At 34.5% G+C, this 27,325-nt stretch overlaps 1 protein-coding gene across 2 annotated transcripts; it reads left to right on the top strand.

Annotated features, from left to right (window-relative positions):
- Positions 1–2,236: 2,236 nt before the first annotated feature.
- Positions 2,237–25,193, top strand: LOC132546588 (mediator of RNA polymerase II transcription subunit 24-like). Of its 2 annotated transcripts, none has more exons than XM_060210310.1 (23): positions 2,237–2,310; positions 3,021–3,233; positions 4,014–4,096; positions 4,774–4,886; positions 5,448–5,671; positions 7,083–7,206; positions 7,695–7,854; positions 8,145–8,258; positions 8,726–8,853; positions 8,954–9,040; positions 9,974–10,076; positions 14,486–14,628; positions 15,197–15,317; positions 15,787–15,956; positions 17,912–18,011; positions 18,350–18,525; positions 18,923–19,154; positions 20,604–20,841; positions 21,058–21,119; positions 21,577–21,664; positions 22,441–22,515; positions 23,140–23,285; positions 24,224–25,193. In XM_060210310.1, the coding sequence occupies exons 2-23, from the start codon at positions 3,077–3,079 to the stop codon at positions 24,359–24,361; spliced, it is 2,982 nt and encodes a 993-aa protein (XP_060066293.1). In that variant the 5' UTR covers positions 2,237–2,310; positions 3,021–3,076; the 3' UTR covers positions 24,362–25,193. The 2 variants fall into 2 exon arrangements, with proteins under 2 accessions (XP_060066293.1, XP_060066292.1); XM_060210309.1 differs by having other exon boundaries at positions 15,775–15,956.
- Positions 25,194–27,325: the final 2,132 nt, after the last annotated feature.

Raw genomic sequence — 27,325 nt, 5'->3', positions numbered from 1 at the left:
AACATTACATTTGCTCTGACGCCAACATTTTTGTTTAGTTTAAACATATTTTATTGCAAAGGCAAATGGATTGGGCACAAGTTATCTCAACGTATGAGAGCCCTCTACACAATAATATATACAATGAATGTGACAACAGCTATGTACAGTTACAACTTATTTTTAAGTGTAAAATGTATTAGGGAATTATTGTAGATGCGGACGCACTCCGGCCGCCAACATTCAGACGCTTTTCTCTATACATAAACACGCCGATTTTTGCCCAATACCACCTGCATTTCATCTGAAAATATAATTTTTTTCCAGTGTGTTTGAATAGTCCAGTGTAGGCTATCTCGAAACCATGAAATTCACTTTTTTCTATTTTCGGGCAATATTGTCAGTGTTTTGGAGACACATCGCCTATGATAGCCCTTAGCTTTCAATCTCCACTGAATTGTACGTTTATACACCGGCTGTGAAACAGATCTGTTGAATTCAGTTATTAAATCCTTCAAATATCGTCTTCTATCACTTTTCTCAGGCCGATTTAGAACACGATCCCCTTGTTGACTAACTTCTCGCGACCGACCACTTTTTGGTTAATTTTCGAAATTGTCTTCCTTTTCAAATCTTTTCAAAACTTATTAATTGTAGACCGACTACATCCTGATGAATTCACGATCTCCGTTTTCGAATACTCAGTATCATCCATTCGTACGATCTGCCGTTTCGGGTCATGTGTCAACTCTTTTGATTTACGCGCCATTGTTTAACTGATTTGACAGATGGTGCAAAAAAATGACAATTTATTACGCAATCAGTGACGACACACAAGTCATCACTCCAGTCCAGTGTATACAGATAAACACGTTCCGTCTAGTATGAATAAATTTTGAGCATTTTTTTTTCACACCCACGTGTGCCGCACGACAATGCGAGGTCACAAAACGTGAAATACTTTTGTCATATCATTGTAATCCACCAGCAACAAACAGGCCATGAACCTCTTAGGATTGAAAAAAAGTTTTGTTTTGACAGAGCTGTGCAGGTTGTCCCTCACTCCTCCCTGAAAACATAAAAAAACAGGCAATGAAAAAGCAGATTGCGCCGCAAAGGAAGCTTTATCGTTTTTAAACTTCCATTTTCTGATTTTAAACCATTTATCAAACAGTTTTAAGAGCTCAGTGGCTAGAGGAATGGAATCAATATATCGATAATAAATTACACTTCATAAAACCTATCATCGGTGAATGGTCTCCATGCTATAGAGACAACCAACGAGACGAACTTGTCTTTTCCCGTCTTCGGATGTACCATACATACCTTATGCATTCATATATAATGAAAGGCGAAGATGAACCTCGATGCATATGATGCACGATGAGACATTTACTGTTAAACATTTTTTATTGGGCTGCATTGACCTTCCGTCTACTCGAGATTTTTTTATCATTAACATTACAAGTTTAAAGACTCTTTTTGAAACTGTTGAGATTAATAGAATGCTAGGTTGAAATTTTGGTCTATATCATAGAATATAATTTACCATTTTGATCTTTTGTGATATTTTAAAAATTTTTGTACCTTTCATTTCGTTTGGTGTTATTTCCTTTTGAATCACTGGGTCATTCACTGGTTGATGGCCATAATGACCTTTTATGTGTTGACAGGCCGTTAAGAATGTAACAATAATAGTGATAATAAGTAATAATTTGACAGGATATTATTACATGCATTAAAAACAATTATTGAATTCGCACCGGAGGCATTATATTTAAACCTCCATTTATATAATTACAGCTATACTAGTAACAGATGTCTAAATTGTGTTTGGAAGGCAACAGAACACATACATGTCTATCACCTACCCACATCGGTCATGTACATTATAACATTAGTGTCCCGGAGATAAAAAGCGAGTACGGAGAATTGATTGTATCAAACCGAATACAACCAAGGGGAGATAATACTCCATTGACGGATTACTTGGTTTATCCCGAAAGCATTGGCCACGAATCTTTTATTCAAAACAACACCAAACAAGTCTTTGTATAAAGGCATAAAGACACTCACAAATTTCATGTCTAACAACATTCCTTTCAAAATTGTCTTTGAAAGTAACTTACCGAAACACGGACGATGCCAGCTCGAAATGATAGAAAATTTAAACTCCGTTATTCGGTTTGCTTACCCATGTGTTAGTTTAACTTGCCGCGCTTCCGGTTATGAAGATGCTATCAGAGACACATACTGTTACAACGAACAGAGTATTGTCAAAAAGCTACGCGATTCCTCACTTCAAATCATATTTATAATGATGACATAACAGTAAGTTGCTGCAGTTTTATAATGGTTATCGGGTTGGTCTGACCCAATAGAGCAAGTGTACATATGCGGATGTTCTTTGTTCCAGAAAGGGATGTCACCAGTTTCGACGGATTCAATATACTTTTTCAGTAAATTATGGGGAATTTATATTTTTACCCTGCAACTGGTGCTGTCATTGTAGGAAAACTACATATATTTTTACTGTATTCGACAGTGACGGAAAATAGCTGTATTTCAGCACGTTCACTAATTTGACAGAAGTACTTTCTGAATTAAATATTACATGGAATGATATAAATAACTTTAAATGATTTATTTACGAAAAGTTATAGAATCACTGACATATCCATTGATCTTTAGAACTAAATTTCTGCACAGAGTAATTATTTTGGCATATGTCACCAGGTTAAAAAAAACTGCACAACAACACTGCTGGAGTTTTGATGATCTTATTTTCAATCAATGTTGCAGCATAAACAGAATACATGGTCAGTATCTTATAATATATAAGTTTCATTTCTTCACCTTAGCCAAAATACAGTATAAATTTTAAGACACTGACCATGTATTCTATATATTGCTGGTTTTAGGGTCTGTAGGACAAAGGAAACTCACTCTAAATAAAGAGTGTATCTACCTTTTAATCTAGCATTGATTCTGTGTTGTATGTATGCTTACAACTTATAAATTATTTGCCTTTTTATTTTTAGGATCAAGTATCATGTAAAAGACGTGTGCCTGTACGAAATTAATATCTGTTACCGCTATGGATACGAAGACGGGTCGTCAGCCTAGTACCTTTTCAGGGAAAGTGAAGGCCTTGTTGATGCGCGCATGGAGGGAGCGCTGGACAGATATTCAGTGGGGTGTGCAGCTTAAGAAAGTCCTTGCCAGTACTGGAGGGGACCCCAAGGATCTCCCAGGTATCTTTAATAAGCATTCATCATTGATTTAGGTTTACCTGTGATTTCTCGCATTCACCAACCGTGTAGACAGATGTGATTCTTTCTGTTATCATAACATTTTTTTTTAATCATTATAGTTACAACTTCCATTTCACAGCTACAACCAGCATGAATTTAGAAAATATTGGTATGCATAGTACATTCATAAAATTGTGAAAGACATTACTGATATTTTCTTTAATTTTGAAAAAAAGAATTACCGGGTAAAAGAATATACTGATATGACAACAGAGTCTTTCAATCAAACTCAAAATCAATAATCCAATGAAACTAAGGCAAGAAAACGAAGATTTACTTAAAGACTTCTGAAAAAATACAAAGAAAGCGAAACCAGGTGTTCAGAAATGGTAAGCCTCTTCAGTTTCATAAAAAAACTTTGTCATATTTATCTTTGTGGATCCAAGTCAGTAATGTGATGTTCCTGAATGAAAACAATGTGCTGGTGGTAAATAACTTAAGAACAATGAAGGACATTATCACTCTATGGAGAATAGAAGAAGCAAAGGAGCTTGTTAAGTATCAAGCTGAACCATCAAATATGGTATGTGGGGTTTTGGCCAACCCAGCTCCTCTAGTACCAGAGGCTGTATGTTGTCATGCTGGATATGAATTGTATATTCCAGATTGGAAGAGGGACACTTTCTAATAAATGTAGCTCTGTAGTTAGTTTGAAATTTTGTAGAACTTGTTTACTCGTATTATATGTTTTTCATTTAAATTCAGGCATGTTGTTTTCAGAAATTTTGGTTCATCAGGCATTGGTTGGACCTAATCCAAACACCCTAATTCTATCCTTCCTAAAGTATACCGTCCTGTCACAGGTAAGTTGTTAATGTTACTGAATTGGATTGCTTTATTTTGAAAAAAACACTTGCTTGAAAATATGACATAAATTGTAAGAAATTCAAGTTAGTAAACTGCTGTTGATTTGATACTAGTTCCTTCTAACAGATAATTAATGCACTCCTAAATTCGTTGAATATTTACACTGAAAAAAAAAAGTTTTGCTAGTTATTGTCTCAAAGGAAAAGTAAATTTCAAATATCAAGATCTACTACTGCATTCCATAAGAAGTTTATTAACAGTATTGGCTCTTTGCGATTCTTTCTATATTCAGTTCATTATATTCTGTCTTTTCATAATGCAGAGTTATCTGCCCATGTGAGCTGGTATTAATTTCTATTTCAATAGCTTGCATGAGAAAATGAAGTTGTTTTCTCTTTATGTTACTCTCATAGAGGCAAATGATGCATCAATCAATAACTGCTCACAAGAGCAGATAACTCTGCTTTACAGAAATCCTGTATACTTGCATGTATCTTATGACAGTTGTGGAATAGCAGATGCCACGTGAACATGAGGTGCTTTTGTATCAAAGCTATTTTTCATGAAGTATTTGTAAGTGCTCAGTATTTTCTGTTTGATCGAAGGACCAATACAGTTATAGTGAAGTACTGAAACATTTTAAAACTTCTCTTTTACTTATCCACCACTACAGGTTGTTCCCCCTAGTGCAGCGTTCAACCTCATCACCAGTTTTGATGACCTGTCTAAACCATTCTGTACACTTGGCCTGATTGACTTAGCAGAAGCATTTGCCTGCAATCTGAGGTAAAAATTTTGCCACAGTATTTTAGCTCAGAATCAGATTTATATATATATTTGATAAACAAACATATATTGTTGTTATTACACAAGTAATGTGACCAAACTTAGCTGTGATCAGCTGACGATTCCCATTGTTTCTGTTATAACATCATGATTTAAGTATATACATTGTGGCATTACTTAAGAAAGAAATGACATGATTTAATGTCGCCATATACATTGTGGCATTACTTAAAAAAGAAATAAAAAGTAAAAATATCACCAGTTTAGAATTTTTATCAGTGTAATAAAATGCTCTTTACACTCGTGTGTATCTCAGTACCCATGCTATATGATATGATACATAGTACACTATTTATCTTGTATTGATTTACGTTTCATACAAGAATTCGTTCATTTTATCTTGGGGGAGATTTGGTAAAATTAGTAATTCTATGACCTGTACCGTATATATCCTACAAAAATTGATGGGAATGTGTATGTATTGGGTCATGGTTCTGATGAATCCTAATAATGATATAGAATTGGTTTTGTAATAAAAATGTTCCTATGTTTTTTTGACAGTTTCACCTGTAGCTTGGACAGTAGTCTTACATTGTGCAAGTGTTTACAGAACACACTACACTGGCTGATGTTGTGTATTCACCAGTCCTTACAGATGATAAAGGAGGGACACTCTCCCCCAGAAATCCTTACTATCATTGACAGTGCCAGTGTAGCCGCGCAAAAGATTGGAGATAACACTACAGTACAAGCTTTGTTGTATGTGGCCATGTCTGAGGACACAGGTATATATTGTGCAGGGGGCCTGAAATGAAACTTGTTTTTGTTCAACTACTTTAAAGATATTTTGCTAAATATTTTCAAGGAAGGACTATTGCATTTAAAACCATGATTTTTATTCAATTTATCCTCAGTAAAATCTATGTAAAAATCCCTCTTAAGTTCTTGAACGACAAACCCGTGGAAGTACATGTATAATTATTTTTAGCCTGATGGTAAAACCACTTACATATTGTCATTGAGCTGACACTATAACAATTAAACAGGTAAACTCACTTACAACATGGGTGAACAGACCATGACACAGGTAAACATGTTTATAACTTTGGGGAACAGACACTATAACACTGGGGTACACACTTACTACTTTGGAGAACAGACACTATAACACTGGGGTACACACTTACTACTTTGGTAAAATGACATTGTAACACAGGTGAACACACTTACTACTTTAGTGAACAGACGCTGTGACACAGGTGATTACACTTACTACTTTGGTGAACAGATATTGTAACACAGGTGAGCACACTTACTACTTTGGTGAACAGATATTGTAACACAGGTGAGCACACTTACTACTTTGGTGAACAGATATTGTAACACAGGTGAGCACACTTACTACTTTGGTGAACTAACACATATTGTAACACAGGTGAACACACACACATTAGTGAACAGATATTGTAACACAGGTGATCACACTTACTACTTTGGTGAACAGATATTGTAACACAGGTGAGCACACTTACTACTTTAGTGAACAGATATTGTAACACAGGTGAGCACTTACTACTTTACACAGATAAACACACACACTTACTACTTTTACACATGCTTTGAACACAGGTGAGCACACTTACTACTGTGAACAGATATTGCAACACAGGTGAGCACACTTACTACTTTGGTGAACAGATATTGTAACACAGGTGAGCACACTTTACTTTGGTGAATATATAGCACACTTACTACTTTGGTGAACAGATATTGAACAGATATTGTAACACAGGTGAGCACACTTACTACTTTGGTGAACAGATATTGTAACACAGGTGAGCACACTTACTACTTTGGTGAACAGGCAAACATTACTTGTGAATTAACACATGACACAGTCAACCACACACATGTAATCTCAGGTAAACACATGTAAACACACTTGTGACATTGAGTGAACAGCTTAGAACATATGTAAACAGACAAACTCTTGTCAACAAACACAGGTAACCAAACACAGGTAAACACACACAATAGTTTTACACATGCTTGACCAGTAAACACCAACATGTCAGGTTAGCACCTGAATGAGACAAAAGCTAAAGGTTAATATTGTATCCTTTTTTTGCTGAATATATAGATTTTTTCCTGATGTAAATCTTCCTAAAGAAAACCAATGATTTTATGGCATTGCAGATAAATTTCACGACTTTGAGCAGACAAAAGTGAATGTCCAGGGTACTTTGAGTCAGCTTCAGTCAGACGTTGTGCCCAGTCAGACTCGCTTGAAGGTAGCATCAGCTCTCAAGTCACTCCTAAAGTAAGTTTCCATTATCATGTCACTCCTAAAGTAAGTTTCCATTATCATGTCACTCCTAAAGTAAGTTTCCATTATCATGTCACTCCTAAAGTAAGTTTCCATTATCATGTCACTCCTAAAGTAAGTCTCCATTATCACATTACTCCTGAAGTTAACATTTCCGACTTATTCCCAAAAACCCCTGAGCCAATTTCAAAGAAATTTTACAGAAACCAAAAAAGTGAATTATATGGTCACCAGCTCTCTGGGGGCCGAGGGACAGGGCTAAAAGAAGTCAAACTGACACAAGTTCCAGAAATCTTCCTCTCAACATCCAGATATGGCAGAATTAATTGCTGGCCATAGATGGAAGGGTCTTAAGGTGCTTTATGAAAATTGTGAATTTCACGGCCCTTGCTTGTGTAAATAGTATAAAAGCTTCCATTTTTTTATCAGAGTACAGAGCCTGGTTTGTGTAGATAATATTAAATCTTCTGTTGTTTGATCAGAGTGCAGGATCTTGCCCTACCAACACAGTCTGTGCTGGATGTATCTCACCTTGCAATCTGTCCAACTATTAATGGGCTGGTATCCCTAGAAGCCATCCTCAATCCTACCAGTGACATACAGCCATTTGTGGAGCAGTTGTGTGTCACAGAGAAACTCCTGGTAAGGCTGTCCTTATGTTTCCTCATGGAAAGTGTACTCATAAATATTCAAACGAGGTTTTAAATTTAATATGGTAGTTTGGAACAAATTGTTTGAAATTTCTTTAATTTGATAATTACTGCGAATTAAACTGGCATGATTGTCAAATTTTTACAAATTTATATTAATGAATAATTTCTCAAGTGATTTTGTGGTCTGAGAGAAAACAATAAACAGTTCAAATTATGTAACAAGTGTTAACACAAAATAAAATCCTATATCAGACTTTGTAAACGCTTTCTTTCACACAGAAATTGAATCGCTCCTACCTGTACTGTGAACTGTTTCGTGCCTGTTTTATGGGGCTCGTGGACTCTGCAGACAGCCAGGAGGAACTGAAGTGGGCAGCATTTACATATCTTAAGGTAGTGTGGCCTGTTGAAAAGGTTATATGTCAGTTTCAATGCCTTCCAATGTTTTGAGTTAATATAATATGGAAGTGTCTTTTTATTATTATTTTTTTTGCCCCACTCCCCTTCTATAGGTAACTGTCCTGTCCAGACTATGTCAATGTTTACCCACATTGTATCATAAAATCAAGTGTTCTACACCTAATCAGATTCTGGTTTGGATAAGAAAAGGAGAAATTCAATCTTCTAAACATTTTCTGGTTGTTCTGGAAAAAAAGGATATACCAGTTACTTTAATCTAAATTAACATCACAAAGATATACTGAAAGGAGAAATATTCTACCATACAAAAAAGTAACCTCATTACATTGTAGTGTAGTCAATATATGATAGATATTAAATAGAGTATGACAGAATAATTTGTATCGCTGGCAAAATTATGATATAATATTTTATGTCTTTGATTCCATTTTATGTAACAGCTACCACAGGTTCTACTGAAGTTTAATCAGCAGGCTCCCGGACAGGATTTTGGAAAGGAGCTAGAACAAGGGTTTGATCTTCTACTCAACTCTGTCCCTCTCTTAGACCTCACCGACGTCCGTCTCAAGTGAGTACATTATAGGCACAGTCCATCAGTCTTGTAATCAGAAACTCTTGTAAGTTCCTAAATTTATTTGAATTTATTTTTTTTTATGTTTATTTTACAGCTGTGAAGCTTTGCTACAACTGATTCATGTGTGTATGAAGTATGACCTGCTGTCACAGCCACAGATAGAGCGTCTACTCACTCGCAGGTACATATTAACATTAGAGGTGAAATAAATGATTATCTGAAAAGATAAAGCATTTTAACTAGAATAGAGACTTGAAATACTTAACACACATCTCATCAGCATGTTATCAGTGATTCTCTCTTTACCCTTGACTCCAGTCATTTAAAAAAAAATCCTGACATTTTTGTCAGTTTTGTCGAATTGATGTATATAATGTACTTAAATTGATTAACCAAGAGACATAGTAAAATTGAATGTTTATCATAATGTTTCTGTAATTTGTTTCATATTAGTGACATCTTGTCCTAATACAGTGTAATTGTACTGTAGTTTCATCCTCTTTTTCCTTTAAAAGTCAGTGTTTTTTCAACAGCAAGCACTTATTGGAATAGAAGGGTTGGTATTGTGATGTGAAAAACGTGGGTATTTGAAAGATGTTGTTGAAACTCGAGTTGAAATATGAATTCCTCTTTTAATACACAAGTCAGTGGAATATGGATTTATCTTAGGGCTGTTTGAGTAGAACATCTCCTTGACCCCAAGATTACAAAATAAATGACTTCAATCCATGATAAGATTTTCTATCTATTTATGCTTTATAAGTTATCATTAAAATTCTAAGGGTGGTACCCTGATCATAAACTGGAGTCCTTCTTTGTAAATTATCAATAGAATTCTATAAGTAGTACACCTAATTGTAACCTTGAGTACTTGGATGGGAAAGATGTTTTACTGGAAAACCCCTTATATTTATGCATTATCATCATTAGAAAGAGTATTTCTCATAATAAATTTGGCAGATATTTAAGTTTATGATGGGGCTGAAATATATTAAAGTTATGTAGGACCACATATCTAAGATGTTTTTCTTCTATTAATGTTGATGACAATTTGTCAACCATATATGATTTGAATTATATGCCAAGATTAATACTATCAGTACTTGTACTTTAGACGAAATGAATCGGCAAAACCAGCGAAGAATGCACAACCTTCCACTCAACCTAGCGCAAGTCTTATCCTGCGGGCAGAGAGCACCGTCACTAGTATACTCAAGGTAAACCCAAATAGATGGCGACATGGCTGTCTCGACGAGAAAGATGTTTTGATGTCCATATCCAGGAAATAGATGGTGAAGTTCAAAAGGGTAGCATGCCATCAATTATAGTGATATGCCTGGAATTCTGAAATATTGTTTTGTTTCTGAGATGCTCATTATACATTGTTGGTGTCTTCCATGCTTGCCCCTCGTAGATGTGACCATTTCATTGATACTTTTGATACTGCTGTAACTTAGTTCATGCTTCGGACAAAGAAATGGTATAACTTGAGCTGACTGCTTTTCATTACTTTAATAATAATGCAATTTGCTATTGTAACAGCTTCTGTTGTTTAAGTTTCATTTCATTTCTTATGATCTTAATTTTCAAATAATATTTCTTAGATTATATCTTTTAATTTCATTAACTCAAATTGAATTTTCAAATTGATGAAGCACATGTTGTTCAGAAGTTTTAAAATTGTGTAAGAAAATGTTTCTAGGTATTTCTTATTGTTTATGATTTAGAATTCAAAAACCAACTCTGATTCGGAAGATTTCATTATATGCTTCAATGAGGGAGATGCATTTTGTTTTAAAATCTTTCCTAAAAGATGTGTTTGGTTATGTATCATAAAAGTTACTAGTGAATGTATAAATAAAAAGTATGATAGCATTATCTAGTATTAATCTCTAATATTTTTATCGAACTGAAGTTAAATTATTAATCATGTTGAGTTTCATCTCCTAGACTAAAACAATATTCTATATTTTTGTATGCATAATAATTCCTTTTCTTTCCATCATTTGATTTTGGTATCTGCTCTCAGTGTTTGTGTGTATGTTTCAGCTCGAGCCTTACTGTAACCTCAACACTTTTGCTTGTGTAGAGTAAAAATTGACCAATCACAAAATCTGTAACATCACAATGCTCATCCAAACTTAATCAAATCATATGATATCTTGTAATTATCATCATGGCTTTTCAAATTCAAAGACATAATTTGTCGTGTTTAATTCACAAGTTTGATGTTTAATTTTGCCTTTTTAATAAAATTTCAATAACCAAGACCAATCTATCACATTTGGGCGTCACAAAGGTTTGTTAACCCTGATTTCAGTATAAGGAAATATATTTTCATGGTTGTACCATATAGCTGATTATATAAGGACAGCATCTTTACTTAAGCTTGTGTAGTTTTAAAATAATTAACTAACTTGTGAAAGAACTACCATATACAACAGTTATGTGATGTAATGATATGACCTGTAGGGAAACGCACCTGATTAATTTGCAAATCTCACAATCTCAGAAACACATGGATATATTATAATTCATTACAAATGATAACATTTAATAAATGGGTTTCTTATCTTCAAAGCCATCAGATAACAGAAGTCAAAAATCAGATTATCTTAAATTATTTTAAAAATAGTTATGAACTACTTACTTCTATAAGCAATCAAAAACTTACAAAGTAAAAATATCACTCTGACATGTGTCAGCAAATCTATAACTATAAATTGATAAAGGATTTTCACATTTTGTTTGATTCACATTTGAAAGTTTTCACTGACCGTTCGTTTGGTTATGTTTAGCCAGCCTTTGATCAACTGGGGCCAGATGGCTGTTTTTTTTCAAATCTTTGTCAGAATCCTGAAGACCTTTATCATATTTTGAATAAAACAAAAGATAACAGATCTCCCATTTCCTATCATGGCTACCAAATAAGACCCGAGATTTATTGTTTCTGTAAAGTCCCCAGAGTGTCGCATATAAAAGACTTCATTAATGAGAAGTGTTTATTGGTAAAATTGTAGTTCAACGATGGAGATAAAATACTTTGGCCAATTTACCATTGAATATGATGAAACTGATGATTGCTCATCAAGATATGTTACAAAAAATTTGATTGGTTCATGTGAATTGAGATCCCTCTGAAGTTTGTAAAACTAAATGTGATTGGTCAGTCTCTCTCTACTGCACCCTGTAGAAATGCTTGTTTGCAGTGAAGTCCATTCATTTTGTTTTCTTTCAGACTCTGGAAGATAAACTCCCTTATGGCAGATCCAGTAAAGACCCTCATGTAGGTTTAATATGTATTAACATTTATCAGGCCTACAGCCCAGCTTGGTTTGGAAAGGAGTAAAATATATGATTATTCTGAGGAAGGGCCCATAACCCAGTTTCCTCAGCAACAGGGCAAAAGAAAATGATAATGACATGGTGAAGACTATATTCCTGGTTTTGATTGGTGCAGAGGGATTTGAAAAACTCCCAAACCCATAAGTTAAATTGTCATTTTTCATATTTAATTGTTTATGAACAGTATTCCATTGGGTGTAGCTCATTAACGAAAATCACAAAATAGAGTTTATAATCTTAATTCACCCCACGGTATCCACATACCTCACTGTCATATTTCTAGGAAATCCAGGTTAATGTATACTTTTGTACATCTCTCCAAAATCACTAATGTTTTGACTGAAGTAAACAAAGTTTAAAGAATTTTTGTCTTGTTTACTACTCCGAGTAGTGACTTCCAATGATACTTAAAATACACATGTCACGAGTTTGTAGTTGAGAATTTACGCAAAAAAAAATCATTTGGTTTATTGTTATCATTTTCTAATATATATTATGAAAAGCTATTAGTGCTGGTACACTTCATAGCTAAATGAAATCCTACTTATAGTCAGGTGGTTGGTATACTTCTGTCCATTTCTGATACCTGATAAACTCAAATTTGAGTCATGCAATATAATATGATATAAGATTGCATAAGATGGTGTAGGAAAAGAAAAAGAAGAAAAACGAGGATTGGAGAGGAGATAATGAAGCTTTTATGATAGGTTGAACTGGGGTTTCTGTTTTATACTTGTTGTTTTCATAGTAATTTTTGCTGTAATTAAATTAATAAAATAATTGGTTTAAATTCACTTCATCACTAATATATAAATTCTGCCAGACTGATTTTAATTTCATTATGTCGTTATTTATGTGTTTAAATTTTCACCTACACAGTATAATATCCAACTAAGTGGTACAAATTACTCCCGAGTGTACAGTTTGTTCTAAGTGATATGGTAGTGGTGAATCCTAATGTCCTGAATTGATTAAGAAATATATGGTGATGTGATTGTAAGCCAGATCAATACCTACTTAACACCATCAGATTGAAATAGTCAGAATGTGTTTACCATATAAGGTGTTAAATTTAAAGATTTCAATTCAACACAGATTTAAACATCTGAAGTTGCCTGGTGTTAATTGTCATGTATAAATAAAACATGTTTTAGATTATTTGCAAAAAATTTCTCTTGGTATGCTTTACCGTTGTGTATAGACATGGTAAGTGTCTAAAATGCCTGAAATAGATGTTCAAGTATTCTCTTAACCTGGATAGGTAAATCCACACTTTTAACTGGTGTGAGATTTTCCTGTGTCACCTTAGGGTTGAGATGCATGGATTCCCATGTCAGGACGATGATACATGTTTGACGTCCGGTAACAATTAACTGACATCTCGTCAACAATTAAATCATGTCTACAATGCGAAGCATTGGGACAACGAAAACACTAGTACGAAATAAAACCAGCAGGATAAGAGAAAAATAATCATTCACCCCCTTGTCTGTAAGGTAGGGTAATCTCAAACCCCTGGAAAAGATTTTTAAGTTGCAAATTATGGTAAAGCTTCTTGTTTCCCTACTTAATAATCTTTTTCTCTCCTATTGAGATCCACCTATTTCACTGCCAAGAGGGTCAAAGGTTCTATTATTCTCCTATATTTCAATTTGTAGTTTTCTATTGTGTTTCCTTTTCTTTTTTTAATTTCTGCATGTACATATGCTAGCTTGATTGTAATCCTGTATAAAAACTCTGATTCACATAATTACATATTCCTTGCATAAACCCTTAAAGTAGGAAATAAACTATGACCTTTAACCTCGTCTAACTTAACACCGTTATAAGTAAGAAATATTTATAAAATGTTTTGTTGATGGAACAGAAAACAAATATAATATAATTATTGACTAATAATGAAAATTAATGTATAAAGAAACTATGTACATCAGTATATATACAAAGTATATTTTTTATGAGAAGTTGAAGATGACATAGAGTGGGAAGTCCCATGTGATGGATGCCATTACTTCTTTGTAGTTGTGTTTGTATGAACATAAATTAACTGTAGTAATTTGAATATAGATTGGTTACATCTGTATTGTATGAAGATGGCTTCATTTAAAATGTATGAATGTTATTGTGTTTTTGTATCTGTTATAACTAGGATTTGATGTAAGAAATATTCGTGAATGTATTTTCTTTTATGTTTAGGCTGATGTTAATATTGTTCAAATTCACAGTATGCTTTTTTCTGATTACTGTTGGAATTAACCTGCTTTAAATGTGTGTTACACAGACACTGGACGCTGACTGTTCTAAAAACCAGGATGCACTGATGGGTGTGCTATGTCAGATGTTATCAGGGAAGAGTTTTGAACTCATCTTAGCTGCAGCTGCTGCAACTGGAGAGTTGCAAAGTTTCGCAACCAAACTCATCAAGTAGGTTAAACTTAAGTTACTTAAGTTACCTTGATTGCAATTGTATTTGATAAAAATTGGGGATATTGAACATTTTATTTTATAAGTATTGTGGAAAATAGAAATTAAATCCTTGAAAAGAGGGACAACTCTTATTAGTATGGAATAGATAAAAGTTAAAATAAAGTTGTCTGTACATATCCTAAAGATAGAAAATATTTTCAGCATAGCAATCTTGTTTATAAACCAGTTTTGGGATCATTCTCTAATTGAAAAGTATAGTCAGGTGAAATGCTCTAATGTATACCTCTTAAAAAAGCTAGTTAATAAAAGGTTGTAGTTCAGTCTAGAAATAAGTAAATTGGTTGAGAAATATTTAAAGTCTCTATTTTAATTGCAAGATTGTGTTTGAAAAAGTATTGAAATAGGTTTGTGTACTGCCAAGAATAACTTCTTTAAACAGCTGTTTTATTCTCCCTACCTAGAAAAATGTGAAAATATGAAAGCCAGTTACCATATTTATGTTAACTCCCCACAAATGAAATGTATGTATTTGATGAAGTGTCATATGTTGTTTGTTTACTTGTAGGATTAATGAGTTTGCAAAGCAGACCCAAGGTGAAGCTGGGAAGGCAGCACAGACTCGTGTCCTGTTATTTGACATCTCCTTTCTCATGCTCTGTCACATCACTCAGCTCCACGGCATAGAGGTATCAATAATATACTTTAAACAGTCTCATCTTCATATTCTCATTCACTCATGCCCCTTTTAAACAGTTTTTTAGGCATTTCAGTCTTTGAGGGACTTTGATCAAACATCACACTCTAACAAAGTACCATAATATATCCTGGATAAGTTTTAGTTTTCATGATTTTTAGGATAAAGAAAAGGTCGCTTTCTGTTCCCGGAAAAGGTTTTTTTTGTCTTCTCATTTCCATGTTTGTTTTGAATTTTTTTAAATCAAGTATTATTTTTCATTATATCTAGTATATGGTTAACATCACGTTAGTTTTGTATTGTCTTCATCATTTCAATGTCCAAATATTACATATTTCATAATTAATGGGGAAAAATACTTTTATGGATAAATATTAACATCTTGTATCTGATATTTAGTATTTTGAGCTACATAATCTATACGTCATCCCTTCGTAAGACTGGAGCAGATTTTTTCACAGATGATATCGGTGTCGCCGGAGTACGCTGACTCTTTCTTCATTCAATGGGCCCAGCGGTGTCTCCCTGAAGATGGACGATACAAATGTGTGGACAATTACAGTGGGACTGACCAAGCAAAAGTTGACCTCCTTCTCAGCCAGCTTACAAGAGGTGATGAGATCAAACAGAGGTCAGTAGAGAGGTCAAATATGTTTAGATCAAACATTGTGTATACTTAAGTTCAGCAGAGGTCAATATAGTGGTCAAATTTGGGTTAAAGTTGAATATCATGTAAGTGAATATGAAAGTCAAACAAATGAAAGGATTGTCAAAAGAGAAATGTTTGAATGTCCCATTTTGGTCTTTAACATGCTGTCTTCTGTACAAACTATGGGTGTCCGCTCCTGGGATGAGAGAGACTGGGCCAAAGAGAGGAAATAGAGAAAATGCTTAGAAATCCTTTTTCTGTAGGAATGCCTGAATATTGTCCTAGTTTGATGTGAAGCAAGCTTGGGTAAAGGGGAATCAATTTTGTATAAACGATGGGTTTTGACCCCCTGGAGTGAGATGGGCAGGGCCCAATGGGAGAAATAATGAAAATTCCTTAAAATCCTTCTGTAGAGATATCAGGATTCTGTCCTGATTGGGTAAGAAGCATGATCCTCAGATATGGGATCAAATAGTGGATAAAGAATTCTCTAAAATCCTTCTTTTGTGAGAATGCCTTTATTCTATACAGATTTGATCTGAAGCATGCTTAGTTGACAGAAACCTGATTTAGTAACAACAAGGAGTCTGACATCAGAGATGTAGGGTCCAATAGGGGAAATGCGAGTTCTTAAAAATCTTTCTTCTGTACAAGGATATTGCCCAAGTTTGGTCTAAAGCTATTCTTATTAATTGTAAACTTGATTTCTGTTTGACCAGTAGGCTGGGACTCGCTAGAGTGTTTATTTTGTCGTATTTGAATTTTTTGTTAAATAATGCAGATCACTTATATTTCTCATGTGATTTAGTTTCCTGTTCATACCAGGGCAGAGTCAATCACGATTTCAAATCCTTCGCAATTATTTGTATGAAAATAACTCTGGATGGTGGTTACTGATATAATAGTCTTGTATAGTTTTAGTCTCTAATAGCTTATCATTTGCGAATTTAAAGTTATTTCTAGATCAGGTTTCGTGAAATCATGTATTCATGAATATGTCAAATTTGGAAAGTTGATGAAATTAAGTATTGATGAAATCAAAGCAATTTACAGTAGCTGAATTAACCAGAAGAATGATGCAGGTCCGTGGGCATCTTGTTCTGTCTTCGAGGGTGGATTTATACTGCAAATTATGGTTAAATTGAAACTCAAATAATTCAAGGAAAGCTATCGTCCATTACATGATTTTTTTTTTTTCACGGTTATAGTAAAACCCATGAAAAATTGAGCCATTATTTCAGTACAAAGCTTGAATTAGATACAATACAGCCTAACTTGAACTAAACAGCATCATACAACTGTTTGGTCCTTCTGGGACTCTGTGATGCTGTGGATTAAAAATTGGTTAGAGGTGGCTGGAGAAAATAAAAACTGAGCCAAAATTTATTTCAAATATGTATATGTAAAATTTCAGATAGGGTGGTCTGTAGTATCTGAGCTGATCAGGTCATCGTAGATTCAAATGTATTAGTTTGAATGAGACAAAAATTGCTCAAGTGTCAGTCGGATGATCAGGAAATAGAATAAGGAATGGATTCAAAGTTCAGGCAGTGGTCTTAATGAGGAATTATAGGGGAGTTAATATGGAGGTCAAGCATATCAGTATGTCAAAAGGGATCAGTTTGAATGTCAGTGAGGCATCATTATAAACGTCATTTGGTGATCAATTTCAAGGTCAGACTTTGATCAATTTGAGAATAGAAATTGTCATCGGTCAATATTAATGTCATACAAGGTTTGATGTGAAGGTCAAGGAATGGTTAGTTTATTGTATTGTGTAAAAACATTCAAACAAGACAGTATGAAGGTTGATAAAAAATGTATACATTTAACAGTCATTTTGATATCAGACACATTCATAAGAGGGATCAAAATTGAATCAAATGAATCCCACTTGGACTAGCATTAAAATGAAAACAAGATGTATGGTGTTTCAGTTTAACAAGATGGCATGAAATCTGCCTGAATGCTCCATTTGCCATACAAGAAGTGTTATTTGCCTGGGAGCATGGAGCTTTGGGATCAGATAATGTCAAGGTGAGTCTTTTTATTTATTCAATGGAAACTTACTAAGACATGCTTTCTCAACAATAACACAGCAATGTCCTTGGGAATCTGTTAACAGTTAAAACCCTTATATGTTTTTATCAGTGTTGGAAAAGAAGAACAAGATTAATTTGTTTACCATTTCTAATCAAATCTATTTTGGCATTGACTTCCGAATGGAAAATTCAAAACCCTTTTATGTAAAAAGGAAAAAGAAAGTGGATTTTATCAAATTTTGACTCCTCTTTCACGATTGAAATTGCTGATTGCACAAATACTTGGTTTTTGATAACAAAGTTAAGAGAAGATTATTTTTAATGTTTGTCTAGGTTATTTTAGAGAGGAGTCAGAGTCGTATGTGTAGTATACCTGTAGTGATGTCTGCCTGGCTGTGTAGCTATATGAATACCGTTGGAGATGATGCAAGGGAGAAACCTTTACAGATGCTGCAGAGGCTTCAGGTCAAGATAAGTTCACCTGACCCAGAAATCTACTATGTAGAGAGGTAAGTTCTAGATTTAGTTTGACAATTTGCAGTTCAAGATAATATATTTGTGTATATAACAATGTAAAATATGACACAACTTTGTTTCGGTTTATAATATGAGATACTGGAAAAGGTTTCTATGCCCTCACCGTTGTATTGGGGAACAGATAGTTTTATATGTGTCTGTCTCATCCCATTGCATCACATTCAGCTTTTAAAGATCAAATAAAACCCAGTAATAAAGGGTCCTCCAGATCTTATCTACTTCCATAGTAACACCATAAATGCTAGTTCCTACTTCTGAGTTTGTAATATAATTGACACGTAAACATTGATGTGGAATTAAGTTTCTGCTCAATTTAGAAAAGATTGCAAAAAGGGTGACATTTTCGATTATTGATTCCTATCTTTCTAGATCACATTTGATGGGAATCATACTTAGAAAGATGGTAAATGATATTCTACCAACACATCTGAAGGACATGTCCATGCAGTTTATCCCTCCTAATGCCATACCTAGTGAAGTGATGGAGAAATGCTTACAAGGAGTAATGGCCAAGGGCTGGATAGATCTGAGGAGTGTACACACCCTGGAACAACTTCTCAACCTGTGTGGCTCAGACTGGTTCTGTGATCGAGCAATTATGGTATGTTACTGAGGAGTAAGTCAAGGTTGGGACAGGGTAAATGATGTAGGGTACTAATAAGGCTGTTTTTTCAAGAGCTATCATTTTTAATAATTTTCTTTTTTTTAGAGGATTGCCATTAACAATCATATCACCAAGATACCTAAAAATGCAAATTTTTATTTCTGTAAAATCAAAAAAGTTAATTCAAAGGATAATATACCGTATAGCTAGTCATTTTTGCAGGTCGAAATTTCTACAATTTTCTTTTAAAACAATGATTATATTTTACTGAATCACATTTTTGCACTGAAAATGTAAATAGACATCTTATATACACATGTCCCATTTTTCCATTGCCTAAATTTTTGAGATGACATTTATGTACTGCAAAATAAGAAAATTGTCATCCCGTGTTATAACCAGCTGTACAGTAATTGTAATAACTTATTTGTGTACCATATCAGGTTTGTAAGACACAAGGATATATAAGCTGCAGGGCCAGTTTTTAGCGATTTTTTTTACATTTCATCCACATATAAGCCGCACTGGATTATAAGCCACACCCTTTCTTGCGATATGGTGACTGCTTTAACGGTAATGGATATTAGAAGGCAGTTCTAGCAAAGCGGTAACTGTTACGTTGACCAAAGTTTGTTGATATGACAGACAGTGAAGGGAATTTATCAAGACCATCAGTGAAATATATGATAAAGTTTGCACAGTTAATCCCATATTTTAATGATGTTTTTCAAAGAAACACAAAATAGCAAATATCAAATTTGTGTGGCTTTGGTGCTTTCACAGATTGTCTATGCACAGATATAGGGCCTGACATTCCTAGGGTTTATGAAACAAATTGTCTGTGTACCATTAAACACAGCCAAATTCTTATCGTCCAATATTATTTCTTCTTGTAAGTTACATGAAGCCTTTCATATCATAAAAAAGCATGGTGGTCTTTCTAGAATTTGACCTAAAACCCAATGATCTATTCATCCAAGGATACAAAAGGCTATTGTAAACTTCTGCTATGGCTTTGAAGAAAAGAAGATAGTATTGTGGTTCATTTTAAAAAGGTAAAATCAATCAAATCCATGAGAATATTATCAAATGACGATTCTAGACGATCTGTCACAAATGTGATGGGCAGGTAGTCATAAAAAACTCAGTATCGTCTTGTACTGGTGTACTGGTATGTTTCGTGGTTTTTTTTTCTTATTTTTAATCCTGCCAGTTTTTTTTTTGCATCCAAATATAAGTTGCACTGGTATATAAGCTGAAAGCCTGACTCAAAAGGAAAAAAAGTGTGGCTTATAATCAGGAAAAGACGATATATATTTGCTGCTGTACACTGATGTAAATTATTCAAGAAACAGTCAAAATGGTTTTGATATAATCCAAGTAATTTTGTAAATAAGAAACGGAATGAAAACAATAGCAGAATTTGTTTTATATCTTCTTCTACAGCACATGTTGAACAGCAGTCGACTTGAGGACTTGACCCAGGCACTCAGCCTCCTGTTTGCCGTGTTTCACTTAGACTTGGAGCACATCACACTGAGCTTACTTCTCCACACGGTACCTAAATTACTGCAGTCTGCTGACAAACAGCAATTCCTGACTGACCCGCGGGGTTATGTCCTAGCCAAGACCTGTGTCCTGTGTATTGTGGCTGCACAGACTGCACGCAGTGTAGCAAGCAAAGGTAAGCTGGTCTTTTCAGGTCATATTTACAAGTTTTTATAGAATAATATTTCTGTGTTAAACATAGTGTGAACAAATAAGCAGAAACGTTGTTAGTTGTTCTGATGTGGATCATCTAAAATATCTAATAAAGACACCTTTTCACAGGTAAAAAAAACCCCTGCAACTATAAGAATGGAATAGTTTTGATTTTCATGAGTTATGTTTTCTCCTACAGCATCCATGTCCCATATAAGGCGAGGTTACAACAAACGGTCACGGAAGGAGATGGAGCTAGAGGTATGACGGAAAGGATTTCTAGTGACGGGAGGTTTTGATGTATTAGTGTTTCTTGAGGAAGACAACTTCTACTATACTTATATATTTACCTGTAAAAGGCAACAGTAATGTTGTAGAGAAATATAAAATCTCTCTATGTCGACCTGGGTAGATGTTTGGAGTATTTTTTTATTGGTAGGAAACTTTTGTACACCAAAGAAGTCCCACTCTCTTGCATAATATGCATTGAGTTTTTCTTGCATGATCTGTGATAGATGCTGATTGGCTAAGAAAATTCAAGCATACCATTGTGTTCACTGGTAATCTCTTTATTTGCAAAGTAGATGTTTATCCAAGTTCAGGCTTGTACTTAACTTTGTAAGTTTTTTAATGCTGCATTAGATATTGTTTGAACTGGTAAATAATTGAGAAAGGATTGCTCAATGATTAATACCATAATGTTTCCTATTATAAACAGAGCCTGGATGAACAAGATACTCGCCCATTGAAGAGAATGAAGACCATGGAACCGCAGCTGACTCTAGACTCGGAAGGATTTAATCTTGGTAACACGTAATTACTGTATATCCCACATATTTTTGGAAACAATATATTTTGTAAACAAAGCCAGAATTTGGTGAAAATCCTGTAACTGAACAGAAGAAGGGGGATTCTGAAGATTTGCTTCAATTTTACCCATTAGACCCTGTCTTCTGTCCCTAATGATAGTATCCTGGCTATGGTTAGATCCTTGCAGGAGGCACTTTATGGATTTTGAAAAACCTGGGATTATGGGCCATCGTCGCTGCCATGGTTTTGTTCTTGGACAAGACACTTTACCTCAGTTACTTTTGAGAACATGTCAGCTACCAGCTATAGCAAGGAGGCTCTTACCTTCAAATGATCCTGGCTAATCACAGGGCAAGAAGCCAAACAATCAAACATGACAAAACTCTCTGTTTAAAATTGAAACTCTTTCATGAAAGAATTCTGCAGACAATGTTTAGTCAAAATCTATTTTGTAGATATATGTCTCTTTTTCTTCTGTTTAGTGATGATTCCTTTGCCAAAAACATGGAATTATACCTTCCATTTATTCTAAACCCTTTCCCCAATCAGTCCAGAATGCTTTCAACCAAATTTCGTCTAAATTTATTCAGGCATATTAAATGAAAACTTGAAAGAAAAAGTTTACACTCCTTTGGTAGATATATAGACACCTAAACTCACCAATCCTTTGGATTAGGTGTGTCAAAAAACAACTAGCTGACTTTTGTTTGCCAATTTAATTGTGTCTAAAATGTACATACATAATCAAACTCATTTTTCAACTTTCTTTCAGATTTTCTAACTGCTAAGGACGATGGGGAAGCATCCCCTATCATAGATACAAAAGATCCACTGAACAAGGCATTAGGTAAGTCATAACAAGTGTGGTGTGTTTGAGGTTAATATAAATAGATGAATTTGAGAACCTCTTAACAGATTTAGTTCACGTTTACTGCACAATACCATAACATCAAGGCATACTCCTTACCATACTTGGGTAGTCATTGGTTAAAATTAATGAGTCAATTCATAGGAAGACTTCAAATTCCTCAATGATACTTACATGCATCAAAGTGGGGGCATTGTATTTATATAGACATTTTCTAGTTTATTCTGACTCCTACTACAGCTCCTCTTCTCATCAACATCCTTAAGTTCCTCTTCTCTTCAACAAGTTATTGTTATACATAAGCGATATTTCGTACAATTGTTAGAACCAAAAGAAGTGCATTTATAAGTATGGGAAAGAGGCAGTCTTTATGTTTGGATATGCAATAGGAAACATTAAGGAAACATTACCTTGAGATGATAAAGTATTCTATTTCTTTTAAAATCACTTACATTTTTATACTAATTGACCATTAACTTTTCATCCTGAAAAGAAAAACTTTTTTCCCAGGAACCAGGCAGATTATTGAAGTGAAATAAAACCATAAGTTTTATGATGAAAACTATTTATTAGTTGCCTTTAAGTCATGGTTTTGTTTTGCAGCTAACTTAATGCGACTGATGAATGCCATTGCCCATAGTGCTACCATAAGTCAAAGAACCAGCTTCATTGTTGCATTCATAGAGGAAAGCATTAAATGTGGAGGACAGTATTCACAGTTCATCCTACAGTTTATACCTCCACAAATGGTGAGTCGTGATATATACCTCCAGATAACAGGTTGTGCTAAATCTTCAGATAACAGGTTATGAGCAGTGGTGTATTTCAGGCATCATTCATTGTTACCATTCCCCATCATGTTAGTATATCTTGAGAAATATTATATATCTGTTTAAATTTTCTGGCATAATTAGTTTAAATTTTCTCACATGAATTACGCTGCTAGAATTTTATTTATGTTTTACCAATTTTTGAAAAATTCTGTTTTTTTTTTATTTTTGAATTTTTATATTTTCTTTTGATTTTATTGGATTTCTGTAAGAATTTGTAAGAATAGTTGTTGAGTATCACAACATCTATGAAGCAAAAATATTAGTTCACTTCTTCAAAGTGGCTATGTAATATAAATTTCTGTATCAAAAGAATGTTGGTAAAGAATTGGTGGAGAGAACGGAGAGCGTTGATTGGGGTGATGGAACCCAAGCGAAAAAATGTCACCTTATTAACCAACATTTGAAGTTTGATTATTCTAAAGACTTCCCTGTTGCTGTTAATCAATGAAAGATACTTACACAAGATGCGGCTTTTGTAATTGTGACTTTGCCGTTTCACAAGGCAGAGAATATGAATATATGAAAAAATAAAAAACTAAGAAACATTGACAGAACAAAACTTTGACATAAGCTTCACAAAAATGGAGCCAAAAGCAGAATTCATACTTGGAAGATTGTCAGCAGTTTGGGGCCTGCGACTTCCAGATATTCCTACTTCATGTTATTACTCTTTATCAAAACTGAATGTTGGCAGGTCTGCATAGTATCTACATCATTTTCTACACCATAGATCAGGGTTATTAGTTAAAGGTTTAAGGGTTAACGGTGACATTCGACAATTTTTGTAAACCATGGTATATTCTCTGTGATGCTGTAGATGAATAATTGTTTATATACTTTTCCTTCATTACCAGCTGTCTCAGATCATGAAGAGTATCCCAGGTGTGTTCAACAACCAGCAGATTGTCCACATCTGTGATCTTGCCAACCCAACTGGTCGCAAAGTGGCGGCAAAGTGTGTCTGTCAGAACTCAAAAATCCGATCAGAATGAGGTGACCGACTTGGGCTAATGCAAGACCAAAGTGACGCTGCAAACTGCAGTAAAAGTGAGGCATCAATCTCTTTCCAGTGGACCCTAATGATTCCAACTTTAATGTAAACAAAAGTGAAAGTGAAACCACATGTGTGTACTTGTTCAAGCCTGGGTAAAACAACTTTCATGCTGATCTGGACTGAGGTTTATTACTAAACAGTTAGAGTGTATCTTCTCTTCCCCTGGAAAAGAATATTCATGCATTTAGAAGTGTGAGATTTCCTTGTGTCTACCAAGGGTTGAGATGAGAATTCAAAACTATGCCATTACACCAACAATTCAAAACATGAGGACAACAAAATCTCCTAGAAAGCCAGCAAAGTGAAAGGGAAGTAACCATTCTCCCTCTGTTGGAAGATAAAGGGTTGTTTACCCTCAGAGGAAAGATTATAAACTTTATTTCTCAGACCTGAGTGAGGCTACATCATCATGGACCAAAGTGAGGCTACATCATCATGGACCAAAGTGAGGCTACAGGATCTCAGACAGATTAATTGCACATTATTTCAGGCCAGAGTGAGGCTATATAATCTCAGACCAAAGTGAGACTATATAATCTCATACAAGTATGTGACCAATCAGAGTGACACTAAGTTAACTTAGTCCAGAGTGAGACTAAATAATCTCAGACCAGAATGAGGCTTCATCATCATGGACCAAAGTGAGACTACAGGGTCTCAGACAGATTAATTGCACATTATTTCAGGCCAGAGTGAGACTATATAATCCCATACAAGAGCGAGACTAAATAATCTCAGATCAGTGTGAGACTATATAATCTCAGACCAGAGTGAGACTATATAATCTCAGACCAAAGTGAGACTATATAATCTCAGGCCAAAGTGAGACTATATAATCTCACACCAGAGTAAGACTATGTAATCTGAGACCAATGTGATGCTGTATCATCTGAGGCCAGACAGAGGCTGTGTAATCTGAGGCCAGACAGAGGCTGTGTAATCTCAGACCAAAGTCTGTCTATATATTCTCAGACCCGAGCAATGCAGTGTAATCTCAGATTGAAGAGAAGCTGACAGCTTTAGCAGAGCCTTGGTGATGGCCAATAGATATCAGATTTGATTTAATCTACTTAAGCACCTACAGCTTAGAGTGTCACTCTAGATTGAATATTGCACAACTGAACCTGACAAACAGGATATTTCAAGGTCTTAAGGAATAATCCTGGAACTTTAGGAGATTTCTCTTGTCACTGTTAAGACAATGTCAGTGAAAGTTTGAAAGCCTTTGATTTTTATAAAAAAATTATCAAAATCCAAAATGCAGAATGAATTTTGTAAGTGGATTGAAAGTGCTTTAAATTGTGAAAGTTTTCTGTTATTGATCAGCTCTGATTTGAAGTTGTAGTAGATGTATGACATTAAAAAGTAGTTAATTGCTACTATTACACATACCCACTCATATCTTGATTTTTTTTATATTGTAATCTTGTCTAAAAATACTTTAAATCCTTAAAACCACAAAACTAACTTTCAAAAAATTATTTTGCATAGGTTTGCATTATGATCGATATCAGAAAATAATTTTACCAGAGAATCGGATATATTTGCAGCAAAATGGATGTGGATATTTTTTTTCACATTGATTCAGAAAGATTGCATTGCAGTTAGGTTTATATAACAAATAAAACTACATGTGTAGTGATGTAACAGTTGTGTAGGGCCATTCACACATGTGTTTTGTATTGGTAGTCTTTGTAAAGATTATCTTTGAATATTAATGACATGCAAATTAATGAATATTAATGACATGTAAATCAATGAATATTAATGACATGTAAATCAATAAAGCATTGATAAAATTGTAAAAGAACATTTGTGTTTCTGATTTTTCTATATATATATACAGTCCTGTCTGTCACACTTCTTTGGCATTAATCATTTATCTGGCTATATGTCATTCTTGACATGTGCCTTTTTGTTTTTTCTTCCCATTTATTCGATAACTTCTTCATAACTTACAGTAAGATTCTGTCTTATTCTTGCACTCTGTCCTCATCCATAAATATATATATAAAAAAAACCTACTGTACTTTATTAGGAATGTCAAGATTCAGTCCCAATTCGGTTTTAAACAATGGGTCTGTGTGCCAAAGAACAAGGAATGAGGCCCAATAGGTGAAGATTAGGTCTTGGCCCTCAGGGGCAGGGCCTAAAAGGGAACATAGAGAAAATTCTTTTGAACCCTTTGCTTTTTTAGGAATGTTAGGATTTTGCCCCAATTTGATCTGAAACCTCCAAGGGTGAACGGGAATCAGTTTTGTATTCATGGTTTTTCTCAGTCCCCTGGAACAAGAAGGTCAGGGGAAATATTAAAAATCTTTCCTCAGTTGGAATGTCTGGATCCTGCCTTAATAAGACCTGAAACATCCACGGTTAAAGCAGAATCAATTTTGTATAAACAGTGGGTCTGACCGACCAGGGGTCGGAGAAGTGGGGCCCAATAGGAGATATAGAACGTATTTATCAAATTTTTTCTTTAGTTGGAATGACAGATTCTGTCCTTATTTGGACTGAAACATGTTCAGGCGAAGGAGGCTTTTGAATAAATGGTTTGGCAGATCCCATGGCGAGGAGCGGAGCCAAATTGGGAAATAGATATTCCTTTAGTTTGGAAGTAGTAAATTCAGTCAAACAAAGATTAATGAGCAATACAACCACTGTAAGCTTTTTGCTTTCAAACTTTTCAAGTATCATTACTTTTTTCGTCCATAACTTTATCATGAATGATTGTAAGAACCTGTTTCTCTTTAATTTTGAATTGAATGGTTTTGTTAATGGTTAGATATTCTGTTATTTACCTTACTGCAACGTCTTTCATATTGTGGACTTTTTACGTCACTTCCTGTCTAAGATCTGTCCATCATCTAGCATGCAATATTGCTTTTGTTTGCAGATATGTATA

The sequence above is a fragment of the Ylistrum balloti genome, unplaced genomic scaffold (genome assembly GCF_031769215.1).
Source record: "Ylistrum balloti isolate Yb309-2 unplaced genomic scaffold, AGI_CSIRO_Ybal_v1 Utg369898, whole genome shotgun sequence".
NCBI classification, from domain to species: domain Eukaryota; kingdom Metazoa; phylum Mollusca; class Bivalvia; order Pectinida; family Pectinidae; genus Ylistrum; species Ylistrum balloti.
Note: the sequence above shows the minus strand (reverse complement) of the source record. Positions and strands in the feature narration are given on the sequence as shown.

Excerpts from the sequence above, each read along its gene's own strand:
- LOC132546588 (XM_060210309.1), top strand. The coding sequence starts at position 3,077 with ATGGATACGAAGACGGGTCGTCAGCCTAGTACCTTTTCAGGGAAAGTG. Across the intron at positions 7,207-7,694 it reads GCTCTCAAGTCACTCCTAAA|AGTGCAGGATCTTGCCCTAC; the intron begins GTAAGTTTCCAT and ends TTGTTTGATCAG. Across the intron at positions 14,629-15,196 it reads TTCGCAACCAAACTCATCAA|GATTAATGAGTTTGCAAAGC; the intron begins GTAGGTTAAACT and ends GTTTACTTGTAG.